Source organism: Clytia hemisphaerica, unplaced genomic scaffold, assembly GCF_902728285.1.
Source record: "Clytia hemisphaerica strain Z4C2 unplaced genomic scaffold, Clytia hemisphaerica genome assembly, whole genome shotgun sequence".
NCBI lineage: Eukaryota > Metazoa > Cnidaria > Hydrozoa > Leptothecata > Clytiidae > Clytia > Clytia hemisphaerica.
The window spans coordinates 358,973-386,148 of record NW_027104325.1 but is presented as its reverse complement, the minus strand read 5'-3'; the positions used below and the strand labels follow the sequence as shown (position 1 = coordinate 386,148).

Sequence of the window (27,176 nt, the reverse complement as noted above, 5' to 3'; positions counted from 1 at the left end):
AGAAGCGCTAGCCCTTATTTCCAGATCCATTTAATGAAAACCTAGGCTACGGCCCAAAAGTCCAAGTTTTTGGAAATTTCAAAACCCAAAAAGCTCTCGAAGAAACTATATAGAAGACTTTTAAGCGGGTATGGCCGATTTCTGTAGCGAACGGGAGTTATTTGATGTAGAAACAGGTAGAAATATCAGTTTTTGATAGTTTTTGACCAAAATGGGGGGAAAATTTGTCTCTTTCCGAACGCAGGAAAAAGAGAAGCAGGAAAAAAATATAATTTCAAGACCATTTCCAAGGAATTCCTTGATGGAATATAGATTCTTCTATAAAACGATAATGTCCTAAAATTATAAAAAAGTTTCTTACGACCATTGCCGGTTCACATGATGGATCACCTACCAATGACGTCATTGTTCACCATTCCTCCAAAGAGTGAGGAGAAAAGATCATTTCTAAAAAGAAAAATTTAAGGACAGGCGAAAATAAAAAAAATGTAGTGTTTCCGGAAACTGGCCGGGTGAAAAGAAAAAATTTTCTGCCCCAGCCGCAGATTATGGGTTCATCTATGGTTCATCATAAAGAAAATCAAGTTGACCGTTCAAGCTATCAACGTTGTTTGGTTAGATATTCCCACTTGTAAATAAAGGTTTGCTCGTTAAAAATAGCAAAAAATAATTTTTTTCCGGCCGGCCGCATGAAATCTTTTTTTCTTTCACCCGCATTCCAGAAACACTACATTTCTTTATTTTCGCCCCAGGGTAATGTAAATTTTGAAAGTCATGATCAAATGAAAGAAACACGCTTTGCTTTTTAAGTAAGAGAAAATTTAACTCTCGTGCTAATCTCATTTTTAAGCTGAAATATTTTGTAGATCTTTGTTCTTTATATTTTCTTCATTTAAATGCTCAGTATTAGCTCTTTCTGTATTTCGAACAACGCATTGTTATGAAATTATTCGTAAATTTTGCGATAAAAATTGAGCTTTATGTTCGCAAGGAACTGTTGTGATAAAAGGAAAAGCGTGTCTAACTTTGCATTAAGAGTAAAAGCTTGGAGGGGGAAAGTCCTTTTCATAAACTTTAGAGCTTTAAAAACATTTTCCATTCGTAATTAGAAGCTTTGAGCCTTACAAACATTGGAGAAAATTGTAGTTTTTATTCTTAATTCTGGTTTAACTACTCGATGCAGGTCATCATTGTTTTAACGGACAACCCCAGAGTATTATAAATTGACCCATATCGAGTAAAACTACCTGCTGCAATACCATAAAGGTACCAATTTTCTGTAGACAGTCGAAATGGATCATGGGTAATCAGGACTTAGTGCGCCCTGATAACGGTTTCCGGTTGGTTAGACGCAAAAATCTTCAATTTTTTTCAAAACTTTGAACCAATAGTAAGTCTTTATTAGCACGCAGTGGTCCTGATTACCCATTACGCTTTGCGACTGTGAAATAGCCTTGGGTTAGGGGGTTAAAAGACAAGTCGATGATCAAATGACACTCTGTAAAGCATACCTAGCTTGATCTGACATGCTCCCGATCTCTTGCGGTGCCATAAAACTCACTAGTTTACTGTGAATGTCGTATCTAAAGACAAAAAGATAAAAGAATATGCGAAATAGAAAAACATTCGACTTTATCTAATTTGTTCTTCAGGGCAACAAGGATTTTCTTTGAATTTACTTTAGAAGGATGAGGCTGTTTGTATCCACTAACGGTTTAGTGCTCCACATATTACCTGTGGTTTTGCAGAAGTCTGCGCGATTCAGACCACCTAAGAATCCGAATTATTATCTTACAGTTTTCACAGAAGCGCTCCTACGTTTTATTTCCAATACCGTAGTCAGAAAAGTTCACTTGTTCCATCACCAGTACCCTTATAAGCTGACCTCACCGTTAACATTTGATAGGTGTATTACCAGTTATGGTTACGAGTCTCAAAGATTTCTTTAAAACTAGTTTTGGCGTTAGGGTTGCTAAGTGTTCTAACAAGAGCTATTGTTAGAAGACTTTTAGTCAATTTCATCACTATTATCTTTCAACATAAACTTACCTGACTTTTCGCCCTTTACTGGCTCTCGTGTCGACTTTACGCTTGGTCTTGGTGCGAAGTTTCTGAAGTTCAAGCCATCGTCTGAAATAGAGACGTTGATGTTAAAAATTTAAAGAGGCAACCAGCTAATTTTTTTGATATATTATTAATTTAATATTCCAGAAAAATTTGTACCCCAATGTTGAAGTTTTTTTTGGGAAAAGTGACCCACAGATTTTTTTCCCAATTTTTCAGGACCTCAATGGATTTTTTGCTCATTTTGGACCATCCTGGATTTTCGACATCGTTTTACTAACCACCCTGGATTTTCAACCTCATTTTACTAACCACGCTGGATCTTCAACCTCTATTTACTGACCACCCTGGATTTTTACACTCGAAAAACCAGACCCCTTGATTTTTTTACTTTCCAGACCACCCTGGACGTCACACCTCCACAACATCCGTAGAAAAAATATCGAATCATTTGACCCAATCTAAAAATTGATTTATTATGGTTTTCATGTTGAGTTTTGTTTTCAAGTCAAAATTATGAAAATTTCAAATTTTAGGAACAATCGGGTCAAAAGATAAAGGAGGTTTTGCTCGTTGATGAGTTTTATAAATCTCAAAACATTTGATGAGGATCAGGAGTAAACGGAATTTGTAGAGGAAAACAAATATACCTTCCGCTAGCTATAGGATCATCTTCATTACCGTTGGTCAAATTTGATTTCCGCTCAATTAATTCCTTTAACATCTGAAGAAAACAAAAACAAATTTAGGGTTAAGGTTTACAATGCTTATATAGATATGGGTATGGGTATGTCTTCTAACAGTGGCGCTTATACCACAGCGATGGTCATTAGCCCGGGCTACACTTAAAGCTTTTTTCATAGACTGGTTGGCGCGATTTAGTGGCCCGGTAGTATAACCAGTAATTTGCTTTTGCTTAGGCGGACTGTAAAACAGTCTGCTATATTTAAGTTGTTTTTTGAAGGTAAAAATAGGATGAAGCAATGTTTTTATTTGCTGTTTGGATTTTTTGTGTTTTTCTTCGAAATGGCGACTTCGTCAAATCCCCTAGTCTACTTCATTGGACTCAGCGTCATCAAAGATCACCAAAAAGCAAAGTTCAGCCAGAAGTAGAGTAGTCATTAACCTCAGTTGCTGCTCAAGCGACTGACCAATGTTAATTTTCGATTGGAAGGATAAAAAAGTTTCTACTTCAATTACTCGAAGGAAATTCCTCATCTTAGCCACGCTATGTTTTTTCAACAAGTCTACTGTGGTACGCATAACTTCGGTTAAACGCAACTTGTTTCAAACGCCCTCTCAAATAAACTTTTCCTCCTTTTAAACGCCCCGCCCCCCGAATAAAAGCACAGGGACGATTGAATATCGGATATCGGACCCTCTTTCACGTCACAAAATAAGTGTTCTTAATTTAAAGGTGGACCCTGAACGGTTTGAAGAGTATAATACCTCATGATAAAAGTCACTGTCATCAAATATCTCCGCATCGTAATTTGTCAAATGAGAATCAACCTGAAAAAGAGAACCGTCTTACACAATCTGAAAAGAACACCGAACTTTAGAATAAAGACAGGCGTGGGTATCTCTAAAATCAACTTCCGTTTTCTTTTGATGATAGCCAGCCTGTATCTCAAAATGGTTGACATTTTTGTCTGGAAGATAGCGTCATGTGTCTCAAAATGGTAAATGGAGCTGTGGAAGTTGCTCGTAATCTTTGACACATTTTTTATAAGAGCAAACTTTATAAGGACATGAGGTCTCAATGGCCAAATATTAAAAACAAGCTAAGAACACTTTAAGGCTTTGTGGACTCAAAAACATCCGATTTCTTAGAAAAATGTACAAAATTACCCACACAATGGTGAAAATAAGAACATGTTAAGAACATCGAAAGGCTTCAAAATTTGTTGTTGTTCTTATAAAAAGACGCGTAATAAGTCCAGTGATTACTTTAGAGTTCGAGGATGACGATAGCCAAGTAACACATTCGCTTCTAAAATTCATGTTAATTGTCTACATATAATCAACCATCCTCGTCTGAAGCAAGAGGAACGAAGAACAAGGATTTGTTGGCAGGTCTATCACAGTGATTTTGAGTTCACTAACTTTGAAAAGACAATTTTGAACCTTCTACATTTTAGGCGTCAAAAAGAGAGTACCTCCTCCGCTGGGTTTGCTTCTTCTTCAGACTTTCCAAGTATTTTGTATTGAGTTCGTTTTAACTGACATCTTTTCATCAGACGATTCTTATCTGACAACACCTAACAATGAAATAATAAAGTAGAATGTGAATTCTCTTGCCAATTGAATAGAGTCGATTTTGAAACGGAGCCAAAATACAGTACCCATTCTTCTTTCATCGGCTGACATTCGAGTTAGCTAATCTACATCCTACCCTCATCCCCATTTTTATCCTAAGAAAATTTTATAACAGGAAAAATTCCTGTGATACCTATAAACTTGCTCTAATGAAAGTTAATCAACATTCAAAACAACCATAAGATAAGTATTTACCTTTACTTGCTAAAAATACTAAAAATACAGAGATTAATGCACCATTATAATAGTTTCCTCTAAGAGTGCTTCAGCTCGTACCATATGCTTATTTTGGTCATAACAGTTATGTAATACTACAACCTATTTGACCAAAAAAAATCGCAGTTTAGTTACCTTAACCTTAAGCTTATTTTACAATGGTGAAGGACAACGTTTTTGTACCTGTTTGATTTGCTGTAACGTCGATGTTTCAAATGCACTGAATCCCTAACAATGAAAACAAACAGTTTATTTTAGCTGCTGGAAAAACTAAAGGACAATTCATGATATGCACCATTGCAATGTCTTCAGATATTACATCTACAGCCCAATAGCTGATTCAATACGTCACTTTCAACCAATCAGCTGTTGGGTTCGTGGAAGACATTGCAATGGTGCATAATTATCATGAATGGTCAAGTTGCAGAGATCCCTAAATGGATTATTACTCAGCGACCAGCAATAGATACCACGGATATATTGTTTCTTTGCATGCTAGATAGTTTTTTTATAGATTTTGACGAGTAGATTACCATGTTTTTTTTTGAAGTGAATTTCGGAACAGTGAATTCCATTTAAGCTAGAAATTAAACAACATTGTGGTCTCAAGTAGTTGAAGGTACCTTGTTCATTTTACCGGTCATGAGTCTTGTTTTGTCATACCATTTGAGAATGGTTGTGTCTCGATAACCACAAAAAGCTTTATGTCTTTTACTCAATTCTTCTTCGTAATCATCGAGACTCTGCATTGAAAACAAAACTAGATGAGCTAATTATTTAGCCCGTGTTTCAACAAGGTTTCAAGCACTGTTTGAAACTAATCAAAAAAGCTGACAAGAAATCTGAAAAAAAATTTATGGGCTGTCATGGATAAAATAAAATTCTATCATTTTCCTTCATAAAAATTCAGAGTAGGTCTGCAGAAAGTTCAGAAAAGAGCCGTGAACAGGTTATTTGTTAGAGGATGCCTACCGATCATAAATTTTTCATACAGTTATTTGAACATAGTAGTAGAATGAGAGCCTGATAAACAACTTACAAGGTTACTTTTACGTTTAGATGGCAAATTCAATACATTTCCTTCTTCAGTCGAATTTTCTGCGTCACTTTCACTTTCGATTTCACTTTCGTCACTTTTGTTCGCTTCATCATCTGTATCACTCGGTATTTCTTCGTCCTCGTCTGTAGGAAAAATTAACCATTTTTTACAAGATCCAGGAAGTATGGGCTTCACCACAATTTAAAATAAAGAATGGAAGTAACATCTGCAAATTTTTTTTTTGTAAAATCGAAAATTTTCCACACTTCGGGATGTACGGAGGTCCTATTTTCGTTATTTTCAAAGAATGATGAGGTCATCAATGAAGCCAAAATTTTCACCAAAGATACTCATTCATATTTGGTGTAGACCATATTTGGTCATTTGGATAAAGATTTCAAGATTTATCACAAAATTTTTCCGAAATGCTCGAAGAGATAACAATACTAAATTTGCAGGAACTAAATTATCCTGGTGATTCACGAAATTGAATTCTAATTCGTAAATTGTCTTATGAGAGTTCTGATATTAAAAAAACAACTAGCCGGTACCCGGCGTCGCACGCCGGTTTAGCTGTTGCTGAACGCATTTTAAAGTCCTTTGGATGTTGGGAAGCTGGCTTAAAATACGATGAAGTCAAAATTAAAGGGAAAAATTATCTTCAAAGTTTGATTCTGTCCCTCCCAGGTCACGTATCTTTTAACCATATTTTGAAAAAGATTTTTAAATTGTTGCAAAAATGATCAGAAAGGGCGTTATTCAAACTATACCATACCGGCGACCTGCGACGTCCGAAAAGGCTTTGCAATTAGATTTTTTTCTCGCTTCGCTCGCTTTACATTTGCCGTACTTGTTGATGATTAGGAAAAATTTGATGTCAAGATAACAGGAGTGAAATTATAGACATGACACGAGATACGGAGATACGTCGAAAAAAGGCAGCCCGTGGGTACTTGGCAAGAGAAGGATACGGGCATGAGCCGTTCTTAAGGATGCCTTTTTAAAAATGGCAGTCCCTGTAAGGGTTGGAAAAATCAGAAAATCAAACTTCAGTCCCACTAAGAGTCGGTAAAAATAAGGGAAAAAATTTAACTTTTTACCCCCAGAAAGATAGAAATTTAATCAAATTAGTCCCAATAAGGGAAGTAAACTTCACAAAATTTCGCTTGTTTCTTCTTCTCTCTAGTCTCGCTAAGGGTCCAAGGGCCAAAAGTCAGGCAGCTAGGCACCTTCGTCATAACTTTTCGAATTCAACAATGAATGACTTAGATTTACAGCAATATAATTATCGACATATTGTTTATAAGTCCTTTTTTACGAAGAAAGATCTCTTGTTTTTACCGCCTTTCGAATGTATTGTTAATGTTGCTTTTTAGTTGTTCCATCAAACTTGTCTTGTGATTCTTATGTTTTAAATGTTTTAAATTTGTTCTTTTCTAAAACAGATTTTGTTTGAAAGATTTTTTTTTGTTTTGTTTTGAAACGAATTCGAATGTCTCAAATCAAATAAGGTCGTTATACGTTAATTACATTCGAAAACATAAAACAAAAGAATAGAGAGAAAAAAAGAAAAAAACATAAGAGGCGGGCTCGGGCACGTCTGAGCAGATATTATAATCTATCAATCAAAACAAACTTATCGAACAACTCAAAGTCTTTATAAAACGGCGCGAATCTGATTTAACACATTTGTGGAGCAAGAAGCAAAAGTCATCTTTTAAAAGAACAAAACATTGCTTGCGAAAACGAAAGTGACACACAAACAAAATGACATACAGACTACGGCTATTAATATATAGACTCATATAATACATGATAGGTACCACTGCAATGACTTCACGAAATTATGCGACTTTTTTGTTTTTTTCCACCCATATCACCACTTGCAACCAATCAGCTCTTTTACAAGTGACGTAATGTCAGAAGACATTGCAGTGGTGCACATCCTGAATACCCTCCAAACCAACCTATCTTCTTCTTCTTTCTCTTTTTGGCATCATCAGCTGTTGATTCACTGCTAAGTAATTTCTTTGTTTCATTTGTGGCCTTGAACAGTTTTTCTTGTAGTTTCAACAAGTTGTTCAGCATCCCAGTCAATGAAGCTTTGGCTGGACGAGAGAGGAGTGATTATTTTTATTGACACAAAAAAGTATGAGCATTGAGAATCACTTTTCCATCTTAGATAATATGCAAAAAAACAGTTGATCTTATGTTAGTTACTCTAACAAAGCTACTCCGAGATGTTTTAGTTTGGGAAAAGTTCGTCATATGGCAAAAAAGTTTTGCCAGGAAACATTAGGTTATTATCTCCAAAAATTAGTCACTTAACCTGTTTTTCCCCTGATAAAACATAGCCTTTTGAATAAGCCTATACTTTCTACCGGGTGTGCCACAAATAAGTTACCCTCTTTGATTTGATATTGTAGGCAGTAGAAAAAAGATTTTTCAAATATTGCTTCAGAATCATTCATAGGAAAGTTAAAATTTGATGTATTACTTTTAAATTTTACTTCATTGGTTCAAAAGTTCAAAAAATTTAAAATGTCAATTTAAAAAAATGTCAAAAAAGGCGAAATGCATGGCTCAACTTGCTTGAATTGTAATCTCAATAGACATCATACCTTCTCTATGTGCCTCTTGTATCTGCGGTCCACCTTCTTTCAGAAAGTTCTTCATCTGATTATTCTGTGGCAAAGTGTTTGTTACTTGCATCGATTTTTGAAGACGAATCCGAGATTCAAGAAGTTTATCCAAAATATCTATATTAATGAAAAAAGGACACAGCTGAAATTTAAGTCAACTTTAATTGTTTAGATATTACTTGAACGAACAAAAAAAACAAATTCAAAATGAAGGCATAAAAATTAAATACGCACGTTATTCTGAAAGGTTTTTTTCAATTTTGAACCAATGAACTCATTCTCATACTCAATACCCTTCTTTGTTTTTATTGCTCTAGACAAAATAAAGAAAATAAAGAAAATAAGCAAAGTAAAGTGGTTTTCTTTGTACCTAACTGGCTTCTGGTAGCTTCGCCTTTCCTCTTTTCACTGGATTGATTGATAGCCATGAAATTATTAATATCTTCTTCTTCATCTTCATCCGCAATAAGTGTAGCTTGATCTTCTCTGAGTAATTCCTTCGGAATCTTACTGAGGTCTAGATTCATCATACCTATGTAAATATAATGAAGAAATAGAATTACTACGTGCTCAAGAAGGATTGAAAAAAATCGAGCAAAATATTGAGAAATAGAGAGCTAACTTACATTACTACACAGTGTTTCATGCTGGCGCATTCTTCAGGCAATGCAGTGTATTCTAGATTTTATTTTCAATCAAATTAAATTGAAATACAACACAAATAAAGAAAGATAAACTTCCTTGAACAGAAAAATAAGGATAAAAGTCAATCTATCCTTCAAAGGAATTCCTCTCACCTAATTTTTACACCCCTGTGTCACAGACCACCTGGATCCCCCACCCAATGGAAAATTTGCCAAAAATTTCGTCCCTGGCCTGGTGGAAAAAAATACCCAATTTTTATTCTCACTGAGGGAAAAAGCTTGTGAGACAGGAGTGTATTTTTGAAAGGTCCCAAGAAATTTGAGCCTCAATTATATGACTTCATACCATCATCGCCATCTTCAAAATCACCATCATCATCTTCATATTCACTGAGTGATTCCTCGTTTTCTTCCTGTTCTTCATTTCCAGATTCTTTGTTTTCTTCATTGTCATCATCATCAGCCTAAAACAGCAAAAATTAAAGATTTTGTATGTGGGTTAAGGTAATAAAGTTTACATTTATTTGGCGTGCCAAACTAATTTTGACGCAATATGTTTTAACTTTTAGGGATTAAAATCATTTAAAAGACCTAGTTTTAGCCATGGGGTTATTACTAAAATCCCAGACATCATGTTGTTTAGTGACGTGGTGATATACCCCAAAAAAAATCCTTTAAGTACCATGGGTACCAAAATACCAAAAGGCTGATATCCAGGAAAAAATTTTTGTAGTTTGGTACTTTGGCTAAAATTTGTGATTCTTATCTTTTTCAGAATCTTTTTCAGAACTTTTAGTAATTTTTTCGGAAAACATTTACAATTTTCCAAAGAAGGAATATTAAAGTTTTCTCATTTTAAGAAAATAACCTATATTTAAAATAATTTTTCTTCACAGTAAAATGTCTTAAAGTTTGTGTTTGCTCAATTCATAAAGTATCATTGGGCTCTTCCAGAAAATGTCCGTACATGGGGGGTGGAAGATATATTGTTCGGGGGTAGCGAAAAATCATCAAAATTTGCCTTGTCCAAGGGGTAAATTTGCTTTGTCCGGGGGTAATTTGGGTTGTCCGAGGGCCAAAAGTCACTTTGTTTGGGGGGTAAATCACTGAAAAATACTGAAAAATATCCTCCACCCTCCATGTTCAAATTTTTTCTGGAAAAGCCCAATCTGTGCAAAAAATGAATATTCTAATTAAGTATGCATTATCATTTCTTTGTGAAAATACTGAAAGATGTTGGTTACTCAGGGTAGATAGGTTTTACAAAAAGGCAGGATTGTAATTAAAAGAGAGGCAGAGACCTCTCTATACATTATGACTCAAAGTCATCATTTGATAAAAAGGGGAATCAAAAATTGAGAATATAGCTTTAAAACCACTCTGAACCCTCCAAAATAGAAATATCCCAAAACATTGTCAATATATTATTTTGAAGTTGATTGTAGACGAGCATTGTAGAACAAAAGTTTCACCTACCAAACTATTTTCAGCTGAATCTGATTCATTGTCATTTCCACTGGCATCAGACATATTTGCTTCATCTTCCTCAATAGATTCGTCTTCACTCTCTGAAAAAAAAGATTTTCTTTGTAAAAAATACAAATTTTCAGAAAGTTTCAGAACTTACTTCGGTAATCGAATTTATCAATTAGTACGGTCTGGTCTTTTGGAAAATCATTCATACCAGACCCGATCAGTCGAACTTGTCGAACCAATCGAACAATCGAACTAATGAAACTCCATCGAACGATTAAAGGTCGATTAAAAAAATTGATCGAACCTAATCGAACACTCGCAATTTTCAAAGCAATAGCTGTTCGATTAGTTCGGTCAGTAAAAACTTTGATTAGTTCGATGATATTAAATCCTCATATCTTCCCTCGCTTGCAAAAACTTTATCTTGGACGATTCCCGGACTTAACAGGAAAAGTCAGTGTAGCTGGAACCTCGATATTCCAGGATTAGAAAAAGCTATACCTGTTATCTTTTTTCTTTAAAGAATCAACAAGCCATCAACATCAATAAATTACACACATTTCCTCAGAAACGTTTAAAATTATCTGCCATTATGACTTTCTTGAAGCCGTTCCGAAATTAACCAATCCGGTTAGGTATCGGAATTTGTATGGGAGTTCTTTTCCAAGATTTGTAAATTAGCTAAGTCGGCAAAAAAACTTTTCCCGGGGGGTTTGAGGAATAAACAGAACTGTTATCATTCATTTTTTATGCAACCATACAGTATATTAAAATTGGCGCTCAAAAATACTTTAATGAATAAGTTAATAATATTCAATATACTATTTGTATCTCTCAGAAAATAAACACTTAATGAACGACATAGTTTATCATTTGGAATACCCCCGTGTTTGGACCATTCTATCGTGGGCGCAAAATTGCTGCCTCATCTTTAATCGCCTGTGCAAAAACGCAAGCTAATCATTTTTTTCTCGCACACTCAAGGGGAAAAGGAAAGTGATCAATATTCTTTGAAGAAAAAACGTCAGAAACAAACCCAAAGTCCAAAAGATGTATTTTGTTGTTGAGAATCGATCCTGTGAAGATTTCTGCTATGCGTTTTTTTCGGAACGCTGAAAAACTCTAATTTCGATCTTCCTTTAAGGTAAAGAGGTTGCGAGGTTTGGGCTTAGCAAGGCAAAAATCGCTAAAAAACTGGTAAAATCGTAATCCTCAAAAATCGAAGTTCCAGCCTCACTGAAAGTGTGTAATCCGTTATTGGAAGTAATTTCCCGATTTATATACATTCCGAATTTGGCTTTGAAAAGAAGCTAATAGACAGTGGTGGAGCAGCACAGACTTGTCTAACAAAATTGGTTTATCGAACTGATCGAACCGAAACCCATTGATCGAATTTAATCGAACACTCACAATATCTTTTAAAAATCTTAGAGTTCGATTAATTTTTTAAATCGAACTTTAATCGTCGATGCACGATGGAGTTCGATTTTTCGAGTGGTTCGACAAGTTCAATTGTTCGGGTCTGGTTCATACCGTTCAGAAACATAGAAAAAAACTCTCAAATCCAAGTCTATGAAAAGTAAGAAAACTTAGAGACTGAAAAGCCAAGGCTCGAAATAACGATTTCAAGTGGTACGGACAAAATGTCCGATCAGGGATGCTTTAGCCCAGGCGGTGTCAATCGAACTGTTCGATTATCGATCTAATCGAACTTAAACGAACCTTATCGAACGATAGCTGTTCGATTATCGAACCCAATCGAACACCTATCGCTATCGGACCGGGAAAACTTTCGTAAAGTTTGATGACTGTTCGATTATACGATTATAGTTCGATTGCAGTTCGATGAAAACGATTGAGGTTCGATCAGTTCGATTAACAGCCTAGACAAATGTTAAATTTTGTTTCCGCGCAAATTCGTCACATTGTGTCTCGATAGCCTCATACCTACGGAACTTATCCTTAGAGGCAATCGAGCAAGAACAATAGAAAAAATCTTTATTTGGCTCTGTAGAAAAATTGCAAAATAGAAACTCGCTTAAATTCACAATACTGATTCTTTACCCCAAAACGAAACTTTTCTATTTTGTAAATCTTTCTTACACTTCCCCATACGTAAAATATAGAGTACTTTCGTTTTCCCCCCAAACTTACGAGGGAAAAAAGTTAAGACCGCGTGTTGTCCTCGCGGACTTCCCCAGCGTAATTTATTTGTGTGATGTCATAATGTTATTGTTCTCTTTATCAGATTATTACTGACGGCATTTCAATCGCTTACGGGATTGGACAATGGTTGACAATAGATCGTGACGTATAACAATCCAATGACGCGCGACGAATGAAAGTGGGCGTATTGGCGGCCGCCCACGGGCCATTCTCGCGGGCCATCCTATATCTATCCTATCGGATGGGACAACCTGGAGCTTTTACAAGCTCTTTGGTCCTTAATTTGTAAAAGAAAAAGATTTTAATTTTTATTACTTTCTTTAATTTAAAGAAAGTGTCATCTCTATTATTTCAAATGAGCAATAATGAGTGGATCATACGGTGCCTGTGTTTTGATTAAACAACCTCGTAATTTTTTGAAAGGTAAAGAAAAGTAGAATCAATCCGACACAATCATCGAACCACATCGAACTACGACCCACGGCATGGCCCGGACATGTTCGGGCCTGTTCGGACCATGCTCGGGCCACAAAAAAGTATTATTGAATCGGCCCGAACATTTTGTTCGGACCATGTTCGGGCCATGTATTTACAATTGATACGGATTTGCTCGGGCCAGTAGAATTTAATTTTATTTACCTTTCGTGGTTTATCATCATCCATTGTTAAATATTTTCATTAGACAAATTCAAAGTTCCAAATACCAGTTTGATTTACAAAGTTGTATAACAGAACAAAAAACGATCCAGAAAAATTCTGCATCGAATAGGAGAAGACCACGAGAAAAGGGAACGGGATAAAGAATAAAAAGAAGACCAAATTATGTAAGATTCAAATCATTCTTTTTAATAATTTTCCTAACTTAATTGGAAAATAGATTATTAACTGTTATATTTGAACAGTATATATTTGAATAAAGATGAAGATTTTTAAATTTGTTTGCTAAAATAAGGAATTTAAAATATAAAATATTGGGTCCTGAAATTACACGCGCGATCGTAGCAAGTTTTAAAAAATCTGGCCCGAACATGGTCCGAAACTGCGCGGGCCCGCACGGGCCACACGCGGGCCATTTTTAAAAAGTATTAATTAAGAGGCCCGAACATGTTCGGGCCATGCCGTGGGTCGTATCGAACTTTCATCGAACCACATCGAACTTTCATCGAACCACATCGAACTTTCATCGAACCACATCAAACTTAAATCGAACTCATCGAACAACAATCGAACTTCATCGAACAAAGAACACTCATCGAACTAAATCGAACTTATCAAGAAATTTTGGTAAAGTTCGATAGCTGTTCCGATCGAGTTCGGTAATGGAACAGCTATCGTTCGATTTTGTTTGATAAAGTTCGATGGTTCGATAACGAAAATTGGTTCGATAGGGTTCGGTTGACATCGCCTGGTTTAGCTTGAAAATTATGATTTTTAGGTCGGACATGAAGCTATTTGGGTTGGACAATGTCCGATGTCGGACCGTTATTTCAAGCCCTGAAAGCATGAAGAAGCCAGGGGAGTTGGACCACATTTTCACAAAGACAGCCTTGTTAAAACTAATAAAATAAGGAACAAGGTTTATACCTCCATCATCACTCCACTGCTCAATATTTTTCCGTGAAATTTTATTTCCAGAATATTTTGGTTCAACTTCGTCATTTTGGAAGGCTTTTTTCCTCAAATTTCCGAAACTTTTCACATCAGCAAGGTCTGTATCTTCGTCTGTGAGTTCTGTTATCTTGGCTGCAGTCAATTCATCATCAGAATCCTCAAAATTGATAGCAGAAGCAGGATTTTCCAATTCTTTCAACGAGTCTCTCAAACTTTTCTTGGTCGCCATCTTTGTTGTTTTGATGTAACATGTGCGCTAAAGCCGAGTTAAACTAGTTATTCCGAGTTGTTCGGTCAGATATATCGAGTTATTACGAATCCCGCGCGAAAACGTGCTGGAGCTCGGAAGATTGGGCCCCAGTCACGTCACGCCTATTCTTTTATACTTTTCGAACGTTTTGTTATGACAATTAAAAATGTTGCAATGTCCGAAATTTTAATAAAACCAGAGAACATTCGAATTTCAACGCAGTTCAGAAATCTACGTTCGACAGTCAACACACAGCAATAGACTCTAGTTTAAATTTGAGAAAAAACTTTTGAAGTCAGCTTGCAGGCTCATGTTGTATTTCGTTAAAAAGTTTAAATATTTAACAGTTAATTTCGAATTCTCGTTGATAAGTCTTTGAAGGACACCAAGAAGTTTTAGTTTGTTATAACATCCTATCTTACACATCACACCAACCATGAATCCACCAGATGAGAAACCTATGACTGGTGCAGTTGAAGAACAACTTCCTCAAGAAGAAGAAATCAAGGAATCTTACGTTCCAAAAATGAAACCAGGAGATGTAGAAATTCCAAACCGTGTTTTTGTGAAAGGTTTCCCGAGAGAAGCCACCGCAGATGATTTGTTCGTCTTTTTTGAAGATTATGGGAAAGTGCTGGAATGCAGGATCGTTGCAGACCGATATGGATACAGTAAAGGTATCAAAAACTTTCTCTTATTTCACTCTTGCTAAATTAGTCTCAGATTCATAGTTAAATGTTGTATGCGATTAAAATTCCGTTTGGTTTGTTAGTATAGGATTTCCTAGGATTTTTCGCATGAATTTGGTAACTACAAGATTTTCAGTATTTTTGGGATTTTGTGAGACATTCAAGAGAGTTTTTAGGGATTATTTTTTATAAGAACATCCAAAATTTTTGATGCCTTCTATTCAGATGTTCTGAACTTTTGAGTTTTAAGCTTGAAAATTTTCTAAACATGTTCTTATTTTTGCCATTATTTGAGTATTTTTTTGTCCATTTTCTTAAGAAATCGGGTGTTTTAGAGTCTGCGAAGTCTTAACATTTTGGCTATCGAAGACTTACTTATGTTTTTATATAGTTTGTTCATATAAAAATGTGTAAGGCTGGACTTAAGTAAGTCTGCGACCGCAGTCGGAGGCAACCCGAAGGCTCCTCTTTCGATAGCTATCTACCAGAAGGTAGGGGAGGGCGCCACTCTTTCTCCCTGGATTTCTCCACTTACCCTTGATCCTTCTCTTAGTTGCTGAGCATCAAGCAGAGAGGCATCAAGTACCATTTTGGGAATCTTTGGTATGACCCGGCTGGGGGTTGAACCCACAACCTTGCGAACCGTAGCCGGATGCTCTACCACTGCACTACGGTCGCTCGGCTGGACTTAAAAAATTGTTGGTTTGGCGTCACCCGACCGACCCTACCTTAAAACCTGTCGAGCCAAAAAAAATTATTGCCATTTTAAAGAAGAAATTTTTTTTTCTTCTAAAACTTCAAACAATCAAATCAAATATTGTTGCTTTACTATTTGATAACCTTTAAAAGCTACGAAAGAGTCTTCTTAACAAAATTTTCACATCATGTTTCAGGTTATGGTTTCATCACATTCGATAGTCAAAGTGTAGCTGATAAAGTCAAAGAGATGGAGCGTATAAAGTACAATGATGAGATCGAACTTGCCATTGGACCAGCACGCATCCGAAAGAAGCGATTCTATCTTTTGCCAACACCCCAATATCAACAACCGCAAGCGTATTACACTCAAGATGGAGCTGTCTTCTGGGCCACCTGTGTTCCACAACAACAGGTCATGCAACAACCACAAATCGTATCTCCAGTTCAAGTTGTACATCAATCACCTAACCCACCAAGCTATCCATCGCCGCAACCAGTCTCCCAATCGTACGCACCAGTGACAGGTCAACCAGCTTACACGAGCCCAATGCAACAACAGCAATATGCGACACCAGTTCAACAAAGTTTCACAACACCGATACCTCAACAAAACTTTGGTACTCCAATGGGACAGAATTATGGAACACCAGTTGTTTTCTCTGTTGTAACCAGCGAACCTGGAAACTCACCAAGCCCATCAACACCATGCATGTATCAAAGTAAGTAACTTCTTACTTAAGGTAGCTTTTGGGATTTGTCTTTTTTGTCTTTTGTCTTTTACTCTCCCACTTCTACTGTGCACACAAGTAAGCCCTAAGTTTTCTTAAAACGTTGCTTCTTTGTAAGCTGAGAAAGAAAACTTTCAAAATCTTGAAATAACCTCGGCCAAAACTTTAATTTTGATTAGGTCTTAACTGCCTTTAGGGTAACTATAAATTTTGTTGCTATTGTGCTTCGAGTTTACTATACCACGAGTTTACTAAGATTCTTCTTTACTTATTTTGTAGGTAACGGTCCAAATATGAACACTTTGGTGGAGAAGGTTTCCGGAATGCAGATCTCACAATCTCCGATCTCCATGAATGATGATGCGATTGTACCGAATATGAACTATGTCGATATGCAATCAACTCAACAATCAATGAGTGTAAGTAGAATTGTGAAATTATCTCTTCATCAAAGCGTAATTTTATTGATTGGCGACGATTTTGTCACTACAATTTAATCGATTAATGAGAAATTAGCTCGAATTACAGAGGTTTAAATTAAAGAAAGCATTCGTTGATAGCTGAAATAATTAAAACTTGTTGAATTATTCGCTACCAAATTGTTGGGTTGTACTTAACCCTGTCTCACAGTTTCATTGATTTTGGAAACGATTAGATTTGTATTTTTTCTGGTTGTTATTTAACCATGATTATTTTTTCATTTTACAGACTCCAGAAGCTATTGTATACCACAACCCAGTTGTATCCTTTGTTCCTCAAACAAGACAGATCCAGTGAAGTGTTTGGAGAGATTGGTACGGTTGTGTAGGCCTACGAAACAAGTGAGATCTTCTTAAATCTAAACGAGGTTCGGGTGGCATATTTATTTATATTTAATTCAATCCTTCATACAGTGTAAAAATGAACGTAATTAACACTTTTCATTCCCAATAAACAATTATTTTGTATCAATTTTTGTATCTACGGCCGTTCCTAAACTCTCTGAATAGTTTTGTCCGCTTTTTGTTTGTGTTTGTGTTGTTTGTCTCAATTTAAAACATTTATCATATGTGGAAAGCTACTTATACATTTTTGGAATCCTTTTACAACTTCGATAAGATTCTTTTCCGTTGTGTCTCTGTGTCTCTGAATTTTAGGAATGGCCATAAGACTGCTTTTCATACCAAATTTAACTGAACAAATCTTAACTTATTGTAAATAGTCACAAAATTCTTCTTATAATATAATTTATTTCTTATTTTATTTATCATTATTATGTAACTTACACCAAAAAAATATTTTTATCTAATATATATATAAACGACGCGGAATTATATTTTATCAAAAACTGTTTCATATATCGGTTTTTTTCTCTTCACGGTCAAGGATTTCCCTTAGCCTCATTCTTGTCCCATGTTTTCGTTTAGTTTTTGTGTTTTTATTTTCGTTGTGTGTCCGTCATAGCATTACTTTTGAGCCATTAAATCTTACATAAATCACTCTGAAAAATAATAAGCGCTTTTAAAGTACTTTGTTGTTATTAATTTTTACTTTTGATTTTTTTAATTGTAATTATTTACCTGAAAATGATAAAATTTGTAGACATAACATTCTTATTTTTTAATATATAATCCTTATATTATCATATTATTTTTTATAGATATATATATTGGTTTCTAAAATATTCCAATTCTAATGTTCAAGAAAACTATATAAATTTGTTTATCCTTATTATTGGTTTAAATTCATAATTTATTTTCATTCAATATTTATTCATCAATTATTTATTCATCTTAATTATTCTATTGTTCAATTCAAAAAAAACAAACAAAAAAAACAGCGGATTAAAAATCCCCAAAAAAAACTTACAACTTGAGTTAATTCCTTAATCAAGCAAACATGGATATGATGACATGGTATAATCAACAAAATTTTTCAAAAAAATATCATGTTCTCGCGAATTAATTTTGATTCCTATTTACTCTTAACTTCAGTTGAGCTAGAATCTGAGAATGTCTGTCTGTAGACTTTGGGGCAGCATGAACACTTCAAAAATGGTCGGATTTGGTTAAAATTTGTTCCCTGATTAAATATTTTTGAAAATTTTTATTTTTCATTTTTTTGGGCCAGGGTAACAAAGTTTGAGGGGCTAGAGAGTAATCTTCAACCTTTTAATAAACACACGGGTCACGTGTTCTTGATGAGAAATAAGTGGTTTCATTTCCTATCCAAGAGTTTCGGTACCTCGAAAAGCACAGGCCAAAATCATAAATTAACCCGTGCCGACCAATCGAGATTTTATTCAGCGCGCAATCAACGCAGAGAAAAGTAACCATGACGACCATCCAAGATCTTGGATTAAGTTCAAAGTTGACATTTTTATTCCCGTCGTTGAAAACACAACTTGGGTGGTTTTTCACTGAGACTGTCTGGCGAAAATCGATCAGCTGAAACAAAAAAAATTGATAGGAAAGCATTACTGACTCCCAAAACAGTTGTCAAAGCGTTTACAACCCTATTAAAAATCATCAACTCGCATATCAAGGGATTTAGAATTACAGCCTTCTAATGAACATTTTCTGTGAACTCTAGGGGCTGAGTTAGGTCTCGTATGCACATCGGCGTATAGTCATTTTTACTTTTGATCATGAAAGTATAGTCCTTGAAGAGTCAGAAAACGTGTGTGGCGTTATTTGGATCAGGCACAAATTTCCATAATGGCGGATTTTAGATTTTCAACCCTTTTTAGCCCTCTTGCTTGAAAAAAAATTTTTATTAACTTTAAACATAGACATATTATATACCAATCGATCACAAATTTTATGCTGATTAAGAAAAATGTCAGAACCATGGTCTGAAAATTTTGCTATCTAAAGTTATGAAGCACTTTCGATTTCGATTTTTTGAAATGACTACTTTTGGTTCCAGATTTGCGTGGCTGTAACATTTGATTGGCTTACTTAATTTACTTGAAATTTTCGGAGGGTCTTGCCTACTCTTCAAATAATAAAATTCAGTAAAAGTTTTTTTCCTACATGAATTTTGAAATCCATAATGGTGGATTCAAAATTTTCTTTCGTCACATGGGCTCTTAGGCTCTGCTAGCCTAAACAAAATGTTTTTTGAGCTTAAAACCCTGCATATTATATACCAATCGATCAGAATTTTATGCCGATTAAGAAAAAGGTCAGAACCATGGTCTAAAAATTTTGCTATCTTGAGCTTTGAAGTACTTTCGTTTTCAAAACTTAGAAAACGTAAGTACTTCGTATCTCTTGATAACGAAATTTTCAGACCATGGTTCTGACCTTTTTCTTAACCAGCATAAAATTTCTGATCGATTGTAAATAATTGTAATAAAGTCTCTCTAAGGCACTGACCTTTATATACCCTGGACCAAGCTTCTCAATCCCAGCCAAGCAAAATCTTTGATCGGAGTTATTTGGTGTAAATGCATCGAGAGCGCTAGGTCTACTTTTCCTCAAATTCTTTTGATGATGTAGCGACGTTAGACGTTAATTTTTAACATTGCAATGGATTCTTCTTCTTTGGGTACCAATTCCCAAAAAACTTTGATCAAAGATGATGGATATTGCTTTGTCCAGTGATATATAACGGTCAGTGCTCTAAGGGTATGATCAAAAAAAAATTGTAATAATAAAGTCTCTCTAAGGGTATGACTTTTTCAAAAATCGAAAAAAAAATTCAAAAAGTCTCTCTAACCTAAGGGTCACCTTTTCAGCAAAAATCAGTCTCTCTAAAGGGTCGGTTTTCGGAGGTCCCGTCCGCACATACCCCTCATTCGCCAACCCTAGTACCCCCCCCCCCGGGCTTGCCAAACACTGCGGGGAGGCAAACAAAATAGTAAAATTGGCAATTTGGTGCCCCTTAGGGAAAAAAAGCGAAGCGCAAACATTTTTTCGACATATCTCCATTTTATAGGGCTAAAAACTGCCGTTTGTTTGTTAGGTAAAAAGGGGAAAGAGGGGCGCTGAAATCAGTGTTTTGTGAAGAGCCGAATTTTTTTTCGAAAGGCACGAACTTTTTTTCAAAACAAAAGGCACGAACTTTTTTTTCAAAGGCACGAACTTTTTTTCGAAAGGCACGAACTTTTTTCCAAAGAGCACGAACTTTTTTTCAAAAGGCACGAACTTTTTTTCAAAAGGCACGAACTTTTTTTTCAAAGGCACGAACTTTTTTTCAAAAGGCACGAACCTTTGTTCGAAAGGTACGAACTTTTTTTCGAAAGGCACGAACTTTTTTTCGAAAGGCACGAACTTTTTTTCAAAAGGCACGAAGGGCACGAGGCACGCAAGGCACGAAAAAAATCACACTCAAATCAATACAGATGAAAGTTTGCTCTTCAACCAAGGATTTATTATACACTGGATATACAAGCAACAGATTTTTGCCAATTTCTCGTGTAACTAGCTATGTCCGCAGTAATGGTAGTATTGTTCACTCTCCTTCCCTCATTAAATGATTTTTCGAAGCATTTTTATTGCATTTCTTATCGAAAATCACTCATCCAATTCCCAAAAGGGACTTAAAACTTTCCTGTGAGAGTCAGATTCTTCCACTTAATTGCTAATTATAAGTCGTTATGACGTTTCAAGCTGTGAGAAAGATGCAAAAGACGTGTTGTGTATAAGAAATTTAATGTTGACACCGGAAATTTTCAAACTTCAACCTCAAAAAAACCACTTTGCCACCACGTGCCTCCAAAGGATTTTCATACCACAGTGGAGCCAAGACACTCAAGTCTTATGTATGTTAATTTCAGCTCTTCTGGGGACAGTGTTGGAAAGATACTTCCAATTGAAAATTTCGTGTCACTATAAGCATTTTGTCTGAATTTCTTGTCTAATGATGTTTTTCTCACATTAAATTTCACAAATGTATCCAACTCGGAATGCTAGCCTTACTTTCAATTTTTTTTCTGCAAATGTACAAAAAGAAAGAGCTAGAGAACTTTTTAAAAATAAGACTGATAAACATTTTTAAAAATCAGACATCTTCGAGTCGCCATGACAGTTGTCCTTTGCGGACAAAGCTAGAACATCAATTGTTTTCTGAAACAATGAAAATACAATGATCGCTTTCCATCGTTTTATGAGTCGTTTATCCAGTGTATAATAAATCTTTGCTTCAACTCTATCGGGAAAGAAAACACTTTTCCCATATAAACACCATTTTTTTACAAAAGAATCCCACTGCACATTCTGCTACTTTTATGGCAACCAATTTATTTATGCTGCCTTTTTCGCTTAATCAATTAATTATTAAGCCAAGAGAGGTCTGCCCCTCTCTTGGAGAACAAAAGGCTTAATGACCAATTTTTGACGTTAAATCTGGAATGCTGATATGAAGCGATCAAAATCTGATGTTAAGCACGAATCTTCATTGTATATTTTTTACAACCCTTAGAAATTTATGAAAAGGACCGTTGATGAGAACCACTTATCCATCTAGCGTAGTGAATAAGCAACCAATGCTTTTCAAAAAGAGTCAGTGATAAAGAATCATAACATAGGGTGTTTTTCCACTGACAAAATCAAGCTAATATACTTAATGAAATAGTTGTTAAACTGTGAAAAGGTTAATTCTATAGTTCGTAAAAAGAAATGAAAAGAAGCATGCAACACGATAATGGTTTCTTTTCAGAGGAGGGCTTTAATTCCCACATCAACATCAGGCTTTGATCGTAAAATCTTTTGTAACTTCATACATGCCCCTGAGCAAGTTTTAGTGGATTAGCAATAAATAGGACAATTTCTTTCACTGAAGTGTCATATGTATGCATATGTTCGAAGATGGATCAAAGAGCAGCATATCAAGATTTTTTGGTATACTTTCATCAAAAATATGGCTATATTCGACCTCCTTCTTTTGAAGAGTGGGTGTACAATCATTCTTATCCACAACTAATTGGAAGTCACAGGCATCAGGCTCCCAACCAAACATTTTTTCAACAACTGAATACACAAGGTCAACAAATGAATTCTCAGAAAAGGCAGGAACGGCAGCAAGAACCACATCAGGGCGAACGCTGTACCTGGACCGCCGGAGAATCCGACATGTTGGTGTCAATGTGGAGAAACAACTACGGTAAAATCTTGAATGACGCATTTTACAACAACATAGCACAATCAATAAGCCAAAGTGGACCGAAAATTAAGACAGCTCAGCAATGCCGAACAAAAATTAAAAACTTAAAGGAAGCATACAACAAGCATACAACAAGGCCAAAGAGCATAACAACCATCAAACTGGGGGAGATCTTCAAACGAGTCCCTATTATGAGGTATTCGATGAAGTTTTAAGTGACCGTGATCCGCACAGACTGCCTTATGTTTTCCAAGTTGGCATTAATCAAAAAGGTGAGAAGTTACCATCTTATAAGTTTTCTACCTAAACCCCTTCTTTACCATAGAGGTTTTGCACTTCAGAAAAAAATCACAACTTTTCTGCCTACGGCTTACGCATGTGGAATTTATTTCGGCGAGATAATGAAATTTCTAAATTTGGCGAGGATTTATTTTGGTAACGAAATTGTAAATTCGACGAAACGATCTATAAACTTAGATTTGACCGGAAACCCCTTAAGGTAGCCTCTGTCAAACAAAAAAGTTATCCCGTGGGTACCTTCAGTTCCCAACCTCTACGGACTATACACATTTTATTTTTTATAAGAATTACATAAATTGAGATGAGCCTCATGATTTTTTCTACTTGTTTAAAATATTTCAATTTATATTTTTCTGAAACTTCGAACTTCGCTGATTTCGAATATGTATTCAGATTTGTCTTATCTTTCTTTGACCAAAAGCTACAGTTCTCCGAAGTGGGTCCATTTAGCCTGTTTTTGCCCATTTTTGACCGTTTTAAGCCTACTTTGCAGAGAGCTGTAGCGTTTGATCGAAGAAAGATGTGAAAAATCGGAATACATATTTGAAATCAGCGAAGTTCCAAGTTTCAGAAAAAGATAAATTGAAATATTTTAAACAAGTAGAAAGAATCTTCATTTTTTTCTTCTTCGTTTTTCATTTTCACTTTTGGATCTTTCGAAAATTTTTAAAAGTTTCTAATCTTCCACTCAGAATTATCTTTTCAACGAGGTATTACTTTTGATTATATCTTTTTCCTTCAAGAGGAATTGACCAAAATGTGTGGACTGCCAGAACTTTTGGAATAAACTATAGGATATAGAACTAAAATGTATCTAAATATCGGGTTAGGAGATCTCTTTGTTGATCGGATGTTTGTAAATTATTTATTGGGTTAACATATTGAGGATTACGATTCCTCAAGTCTCTAATTATTTGTTGCAATAACACATTATCATCTTGATCAAGTTCTTCATTGTTTTTCTGACATATGTTATGTAGGACACAGCATGCCGTAATAATAGCCGGAATGTGTTGAATTCCTTGCTCTAGTGCCTTTAAAAGACATCTCCATCTGACTTTAAGCATTCCAAAACCTCGTTCGACAACTGATCTGCTTTGAGAAATAATCCTGTTGTACTTTCTTTCTTCACGTGTTAGTTGTCTGTGACGCGTGTATGGTTTAACTATCCATTGCAAAGGTTGATATGCACTATCACCCAATAAAAACGGTTTCACTGTATATCCAATTACTTGACATGACGGTTCATTCAGAATAGAACCGTTGTTTGCATTGTGGAATAATGAGGTGTTACGTAAAACTCTTGCATCGTGCATACAGCCCGGAAATCCAGTAGCCACATCTAAGAACATAAGTTTCCCCCAACAACTGCTTGTGTATTTATTGAATAATACTGTTTCCTACAAAAGTAATCGTCTTTGTTTGGAATTGATGGGCATGTAATTTCTATGTGTGTTCCATCAATGCACCCCACCACTTGGGGAATGACAGTGCCAGTCATATTCTTGAACTTGAGAATTTCCAATGAGGTTTCAACTTCTGTAGTGGGAAACCTTATATAATGTCCAGACATTATTTTTAGGGTGTAGCAAAATTCTAACAATATCACATGTACACTCTTAATTCCGACTCCGAAGGCTTTTGCCACTACTCTGTAACTATTACCAGTAGATAAACGCCAAATAGCAACTGCAACCCGTTTTTCAAGAGGAATGGCGTCACGTAACATTGTGTTCTGTCGTATCATGGGCCGTGTTACTATGTTAATGATTTCTTGAAATGTTTGTGGACTAACACGGAATTCCTTTTTAAATAATTCAGCAGCAATTTGATTATTTCGTATCGCCCAAAGATTCCTAAACCAGTTTTGATCATAACAGGTCATCCAATATCTCCTTTGAGCCATTCTTGAGGAGAGAAGAAATAATATCAGTTGGGTTTTCAGTTTACTACGTCTGTAGTAAAAGTACAAGTTTTGTAAAAAATTTCGCCGACGCCTTTCTCTATTGCCTTGAAAAACTTTACTTGCTGCGTACATTGTTAAAACATTCTCCATTTTTGTCACAGAACTGTCATAACAGGCTTCCAAAGACAAGTTTTCGGTTACTGAGGAAGAGTTATTAAATAGTTGCTACGCAAAATTTCACGAATAAAACAATGGGAGATTAACGATATTTCAATTTGGTTTAACTTTCAATGGATAGAGTTTGTGTTTCCAACATAATCGTGATTTATTTAATTGATTCTTTTGTTGTCGAGTTAACGACTTCGGATTATCCTTCTCTAATCTGTCAGTGGAAAAACACCCTTGCCTATTATTTCGATTCAATTAAAGTAACATTTCCATAATTAATGGTTTAGTAATTACTGTTATATATACATTTGGGAATCACGTAGAAAATTTCTTTTGAAAGAAACTCATTTCAATTACACTTGGAGGTTTCTGGGGAATTTGTGAATAGTAAACTGCATATTGATACAGTCGGATACAGTCTGCTAGATATTAAATATGATAATATTTGCTCTTCATCTTTGATTTTTTCTACAATTGATTAGATCGACACATGCGCGATAAAATTTCTATTATTGGTCTTCAGAGGTTGATTATATTCTTTGAAAACTCAACATCTGATACTCAGGGTAGAGTTTCGGCAAAAAGTACTGGTTACTTTGAAGTCAAGAGGCATCGAAGTTCATGACAGAAGAAAAATTTTTTGTAGCATGGACAGTCCAATCTAGATTCTGTACACCCTCTGCATTTCCAGGGTGGGTAATCCTAGCCGATCGACGGGGTTGATGTTCCTAATTTCCCCCAAAGTAAAGAAAGCACTCTCGACGCAAAAGAGACTGGGAGAAGCCACCTGCAGATTTTTGATTACGCCATCACGTCGAAAGTCGAGGGCGCTTCACTATCGAGCTCTATAATAGTATAAATGTACCGTTTGGGTCCTCGTATTCACGCCAAAGCGACGACGGAAACGAGTGGACAGAAGCATTAACCAACCAAGAGACATACCAGTAGTAAACACTTTCGATACTATTCATACTATAATTCAAACCCTGCAATCTAAGGCTGGCTTTTGTGCAGAAGTGCAGAACAGACCTCTGAAAACTGACTTTCTAATTCTGATTTCCGAACTACCGATAAATTCTGTGTCGCTCTTTTATAATTCCAATACTCAGGGTTGTATCACGTCCATCATCAGTAAAATCAAAAGTAGTGATACAACTTAGTAGCTCTGGAGCACATACGAAATTGCAAAATTAAAAATTAAAAATGAAATACCCCCGTACAGTTAGACTCCCGGTTATTCGAACCTCTACTCTGACTTAATCGAATATCGAATAATTCGGTTATTTTAAGTGAGATGGCGTTGTGGCGTTACAGGAAATGACGCTGTTTGTAACTTTTAATCTTTGATTGATATTTTGTTGATGTGTTCAAACTGTAGAAATAAATAACAAAGGTCTATGAGTATTGTGTTTATAAAAAAATAAGTCTAAGTTCAAAAAATGAAATGTCTGAATTCAATGAAAAAAGTATAAGTCTGATTGAAAAAGTTAAGTTCTTAAATGAAAATAAGGGCTTGAATGAAATACTAAACCTATGAATCATGTCAAGGCAAGGCCCTAATCTATCAGTGTGAACTGAAAGAACAAAACAAAATGGCTGCCTGAAAGCAAAAACAAGATGGCTGCCAAAGAACAAGAACAAAAAATGAAGTCTACCAGGTAGCCAATATAAGAATACTGTGAATGAATTGACTATTGATTGACTTGAGTTGAAGTTGACATTGACACATTGAATTACTTTAAAGTTAGAGCCTTATGAATTATGATGCCATTATGGTCAGTCAGCATGACATGACACGAAATAGTAGCTCTGAGGTTTGACTGAAGTGAGGCCTTAAATAGACTGAGTTCACACTGTGACATGATACTGAAAATGAGGCCATGGAAACCAGGTGTGCCTAACATACTAAAATAAAATAAATGAATAAATATAGCCTATTCTAGCTAGCCTAGCCTAATGGCACACAAATGAGATAAGTTACAGTAAGTATATAATAAATAAACACTAATTCCAATGTGCAACAAATTTTTTGTTTCATGATTTATAAATTAAATTTTGTACTTTTTATTTTTGTTTTAGAAATATATTTTGATAAAAGTCACTTTACAGGCGTTCCCCTTGGATCTGCTTACCCAACTCAGGCAATAACATTCTCAATTAACTTCGAAACTT

General features: G+C 35.5%; 3 protein-coding genes across 3 annotated transcripts in view; 2 read left to right on the top strand and 1 right to left on the bottom strand.

Annotated features, from left to right (window-relative positions):
• LOC136817659 (neuroblast differentiation-associated protein AHNAK-like) overlaps positions 1–27,176 on the top strand; it is a 301,580-nt gene that overhangs the window by 3,955 nt on the left and 270,449 nt on the right.
• On the bottom strand, positions 284–14,455 carry LOC136817657 (protein AATF-like). The gene is made up of 15 exons (XM_067073982.1): positions 14,151–14,455; positions 10,401–10,492; positions 9,271–9,388; positions 8,651–8,812; positions 8,260–8,397; positions 7,606–7,746; positions 5,639–5,781; positions 5,223–5,342; positions 4,783–4,827; positions 4,224–4,325; positions 3,514–3,576; positions 2,715–2,788; positions 2,050–2,130; positions 1,512–1,583; positions 284–447 (listed from the first exon to the last, which is right to left on the bottom strand). The coding sequence occupies exons 1-15, from the start codon at positions 14,404–14,406 to the stop codon at positions 387–389; spliced, it is 1,668 nt and encodes a 555-aa protein (XP_066930083.1). The 5' UTR covers positions 14,407–14,455; the 3' UTR covers positions 284–386.
• LOC136817658 (protein boule-like) lies at positions 14,779–17,566 on the top strand. The gene is made up of 4 exons (XM_067073983.1): positions 14,779–15,104; positions 16,010–16,534; positions 16,823–16,962; positions 17,252–17,566. Exons 1-4 carry the CDS (start codon positions 14,864–14,866, stop codon positions 17,318–17,320), a joined length of 975 nt encoding a protein of 324 aa, XP_066930084.1. The 5' UTR covers positions 14,779–14,863; the 3' UTR covers positions 17,321–17,566.